This window comes from Bidens hawaiensis, unplaced genomic scaffold, assembly GCF_021521415.1.
Source record: "Bidens hawaiensis isolate Kalapana, Puna unplaced genomic scaffold, B.hawaiensis_p1.1 tig00001382_1, whole genome shotgun sequence".
Classification (NCBI taxonomy): Eukaryota; Viridiplantae; Streptophyta; class Magnoliopsida; order Asterales; family Asteraceae; genus Bidens; species Bidens hawaiensis.
In genome coordinates this window covers 165031-169812 of record NW_027491078.1, presented here as the reverse complement: position 1 = coordinate 169812, position 4782 = coordinate 165031, and the positions used below count along the sequence as shown (strand labels likewise).

General features: G+C 36.3%; 1 protein-coding gene across 1 annotated transcript; it reads left to right on the top strand.

Moving 5' to 3' along the window:
- Window positions 1–3891: 3891 nt before the first annotated feature.
- LOC143572506 (putative E3 ubiquitin-protein ligase HIP1) lies at window positions 3892–4251 on the top strand. Its single transcript, XM_077057658.1, has one exon. It carries the CDS (start codon window positions 3892–3894, stop codon window positions 4249–4251), a length of 360 nt encoding a protein of 119 aa, XP_076913773.1.
- The last annotated feature ends 531 nt before the right edge of the window (window positions 4252–4782 follow it).

The following is a 4782-nucleotide window of genomic DNA, read 5'->3' as shown; positions in this document are numbered from 1 at the left end:
GAGGAAAAACATTTTCTTTGAAAAAATGATTTTTGGTTTGATTTATTTATTTTCTTATTTAAGAAAATGTGGAGAATATTATTTTCTTCGTGATTATTTGATTTGTGGTTTATCTGGTTTGTGGCTCGAACACTTTGCTTATACATAAAGTGAAAAACTAGGCCTAGTTAACAACCCATAACAAAAATGATTCGGTCGGTTAACAGCACATAACAAACAGATTTTGGCCCATAACAACGTAATAGGGTACAACGGGTTATAAGCTACCAAGTATCAAATGCAATCTCATCCAAACCATTGGAAGCTTGAAGAATGGCTTCAAAACCCACATTAAAACCTTCTTAAAGTTTGGAAAGGAAAGTGTGTAGATATTTTTGTTTTGTTTTGCTTTCAGAATAATAATCAAATTATGAATGAGAATTTATTATTATCTTGGTAAATAAATTCTCTTTTCATTAACGGAAAGACCAATGTATAGTGATGTACATGGTTTTAAACATGGAGTACGACGTAAGTGACTTTTTGTTTTTTCTTATTTAATCTAGTGTTTCTTTATTTTGATTCTTTTTCGGTAGTTTAGTGTTACTCTATGATATTCATATGTTGTGTAACAACGGCATAATATCAAGAAATGTTCATAGCACATAAACATAAGAATATAATAGAGAAAAAGAGAATATACAATGGTGAACTTCTCATTGCGCATATCATATCAAATATAAAACACTCTAGTTATAGGGTCATAATATTGTTTACAACCATAATGGTAACACGGGGGGTTTGGATGTGGAAAGTCACCAAATATATATGTTCATAACATTATCGTTATTATAACACATTTTTTCTATTTAGAAGCTATAAAATGTATAGTTATACAAATATCGATCAAACTGGAAATATTGACAAATTCATACGTAATTCAATTAATTGAAAATAAATATTAATAAAAAGGGGCCACTTTGGCCAATTTCATCTTTATTAAATTTGAATATTAAAATAGCGTATATGGTCATAATCTAATGGGTATGGTTCACTTATTTTTCTTTTGTGGATTTATAATATTTAGAATGGATTTCCTTTTCCTAATCGAAAGTATGGATATTTGGTGATTCAACATATAATATATCATGATTCGTGATAATTAATATACTAAAACTCATTAGATGATAATATTATTGGTATTGTTCTGGTACTATGTCGAAATGAATCAATTATTTGCAACAAATCCTGAACCAATGGACGCAAATACATGCCACTTGATGCTTTTCAGCCAACTATGACCGGCATTAAGTGTCACACCTAAACCGAAGACGCAATATGTTAAGGGTGAGACATTGATTATTCATTGCGTATCTTTGACCAAAGTTTTGCAATTCATAAATACAAATAGTTCAAACAAAGAAAAGCATTCCAAACATAACACGATATAAATAAATAAATAACAACAATATTGTTTTCTTTATTGCATAGGTCTAAAACCTTGTCTTTCAATTTGGACAGTCACACATTAACACCTAACACGTGTTAAAAAAACGTGTTAACTGAAAAGTTGGTGAATAAATAGGTTTTGATTTTACAAAAAATGAATAAAAGGTTGTACAATTCAACATGCGTATTAAATGTAGTGTAAAGCTATAAATGTATCAATCATGGCAAAACAAGGGTGTACAATTAAACCTAAATGTTTAACATGTAAGTGTTAATGATTTCACGTATGAATTGTATAATGAAATTTTGTATTGCGTACATGTTCCACCTCAAAGTATAAACAAAATGTGGAAAGGGGCTATGTAACTCATCTTGATTGATGGGTGAAAAGAATCAGGTCTTAGGTTTTGGCTTGTGTGAATCTTACCGAGTGAACCCTTGTGATACAGAGAGGATCAAAACAAAATTTAAGTTGAAGATAGTATGATGAAGTCGTGAAGAGATTTCTTTTGTTTTGCAAAGTGAGAAGAAAGATGTGAAAAACGGGTTATGGTTATAAATTAATTGAGATGATAAAAAGTTATTTAGGGAGGGGATTAGACTAGAGGTGGATAAACAGGTTTAAAACTTAAAACCGGTTTGGGTTAAAACTGGTTTGGTCAACAAAAGTCAAAATTGGTTTATGATAGGTTTCGGTTCGGGTTGAAACCAGTTTCTTACAATGTTACGATCGGTTTCGATTTGATTTTTGCCTGGTTTTGGCCAGTTTCGGTTCGGTTAACCGGTTTGGAACCAGTTTTGATGGATCTGAACCTACGGTTTCAATCGGTTCCAACTTCCAAACCGGTTTCTACATAATCGGTTTCAAACTGGTTCGGTTTCAGTTTAGGTTCAATTTTTGGGTCGGTTCAGTTAACCGGTTTATTTGCCCACCTCTAGATTAGATTAGGTAAATCTTGGAGATAAATTAAATTAGTTAAAGATATTTTAGTTAAAAAAGCCTAATAAAAACTGCTTTTAAATAAACTTAAGATTCAACGAAAGTAAGAGAAGAAAATATCAAATAGTAAACAAAAGTCGGTGAAACATTAAAACAGGAAACAAAAACTAAATCACGGTGATATTATATTTGATTCAACCCATGAAGTGGTAGCTAACATTAGAAGTATAGGAACCTTCTAGTGCAAGTGACCTTATATATATATAAGGGAAGCATCATACCTTATATACTATTTTATATCGATCGATCAGTTTGTTTGTTCTTGTTGACGATGAATCCTTTTGGTTATCACCACACCATTCCGCAACAACCAACCTACACTTACGCTGTTTCGGTGTTTCCCTTTCCTGCTACACGAATCGTTCCTGAAGAAACGTGGATCGGCTCACTGGTAGACGATCGACTTTCCTCGGGTATGAGTATGCTATATCACCGATGGTTCTCCGGAGTATGAATTCTTCCACCTACAAAACGAGCAGCACCGTGAACTTACCCCTCAGAAAGGGGACAGAGGGGTCCTCTTTGGGGTAACCATCCGGTGTGAGAATAAGAGATTGTAGGAGAAGATAATAATCTGAAAGTGAGTAATGATTTAGAGTGTATTTTCTTGCTTACCTCCCCTTGTGGAGGTGGTGTGGTATTTATAGTGTTAGGGTTTCCAATGATTGGGCTCAGATCCCATTAGGGCCTTTTTGGCCTCCTCCTATTGCTTCGCGCCACGTGTCCTTAGGACACCTGGTGCTTTTTCATTGATTATTCTCTGACTAAGGTATTTCACCTGACCCATGTGCAATCACGTGGTAGCACATGGGTTTTGCTGAGTTGTCCACCTTTCATTGGCAGCTGTCAACATCAGCATATTCTTTATTCCTTAAAGGATACCTTCTGGAAGGTTGTCTGAAGAGCACAATCAGGGTTGTCCTTATCCTGATTTGGATAAGGACGAGGTTGATTATGTGCATGTGTGATATGCGCCTATCCTGAGGATGTGCGAGGTCTTCTCTTTATTCTCACGCGCAGATGTTTCATGCGCAAGCATATGTAATATGCGTGAGCATATGTAATATGCGTGAGCATACGCGCAGATGTGATATGCGTGAGCATATATGATGCGTGAGCATATGTGATATGCGCCACGCGCAGATGCGCCACGCGCAGATGTGATATGCGTGAGCATATATGGTGCGTGAGCATATGTGATGCGTGAGCATATGTGATATGCGTGAGCATATGTGATATGCGCCACGCGCATAGGTTCTGGCTTTGTGCCTTCATGACATCTTGATTTCAAGCCTCTTGTCTATATCTTGTGGGTTGACCCGCCCCGCTCGATGTTAAGGCGGGTGCATACCTCTTCAGTTCCGGCTCGGTTCGTGCAGTTTCTTGACCACGCCGCCATTATCGACACCCCCCCGGTGCATCAAGGTCGACCAATGCCTTCATATACGCACAATCACAGCGACATGCCGTATGCACGCCCACAAAACTCGTTCGACAGATTTGACACCTACGCTCACGAGTTTGAAGCCTATCTAGAAGAAAGGCTGATGATGGTGGATTTAGAGCGGCAACTAAACCCCAGCACCAGCGGTTCCGGTTTATCGGAAGAAGACATCTCGACGCATCTACATGTGTACACAGCAGGAAAAGGAAATATGATCAAAGACTGTGAAGCGGATACCTGCTCTGTTTGTTTGTGTGACCGTGGGAAAAAGATCGGGCGTCTCGAGTGTGGGCATCAGTATCATGCCGTATGCATCAAGCGTTGGTTATTGTCGAAAAACAGTTGCCCCATGTGCAGGTCTGCTGCAGTGAGGGTATAGATACTGATTTTGATATGATATGCAAATATTTTAGATTTGTTTTGTAATCTGTTTGGGATAGTAGCTAGCTAGATATTTCTTGATATAAACCAAGTTCATATGAATGCATATTCATTTTTCTTTCTTTTGGTGGTTTGTAATTATGATTTATGACTGCTGCTTGTATGGACTCTTTAATAATTTTTGTGGTATTTTGATTTAGAAATCACAATTTGATGATACTTGACTGCATGATTAGAAAGAAAACCCCTTTATGCTCTTTTTTAAAAAAAATGAGAGAAAAATATATGTTGGATGAGTATATGGAGCAAACTGTTAAAAAGAAGCATAGCTCAAAGCCTCAAAAGTTTGAATGCTTTCCTTAAGCCATTTTTTATGGCATATTCATGCTAGTTTCAGATATACTATATCCCAATATCTTAAAGATAATGAACTAACGACATAAATGTTGGAGTATATTATAGTTCTTATGGGTCGGGCCAGTGTCCTTTATGAAATAGTGTTATCCGCAATCATGAAGCTCTAATATAT

What these genes read in the sequence shown, in the direction of transcription:
- LOC143572506 (XM_077057658.1), top strand. Translation starts at nt 3,892, where the DNA reads ATGCCGTATGCACGCCCACAAAACTCGTTCGACAGATTTGACACCTAC.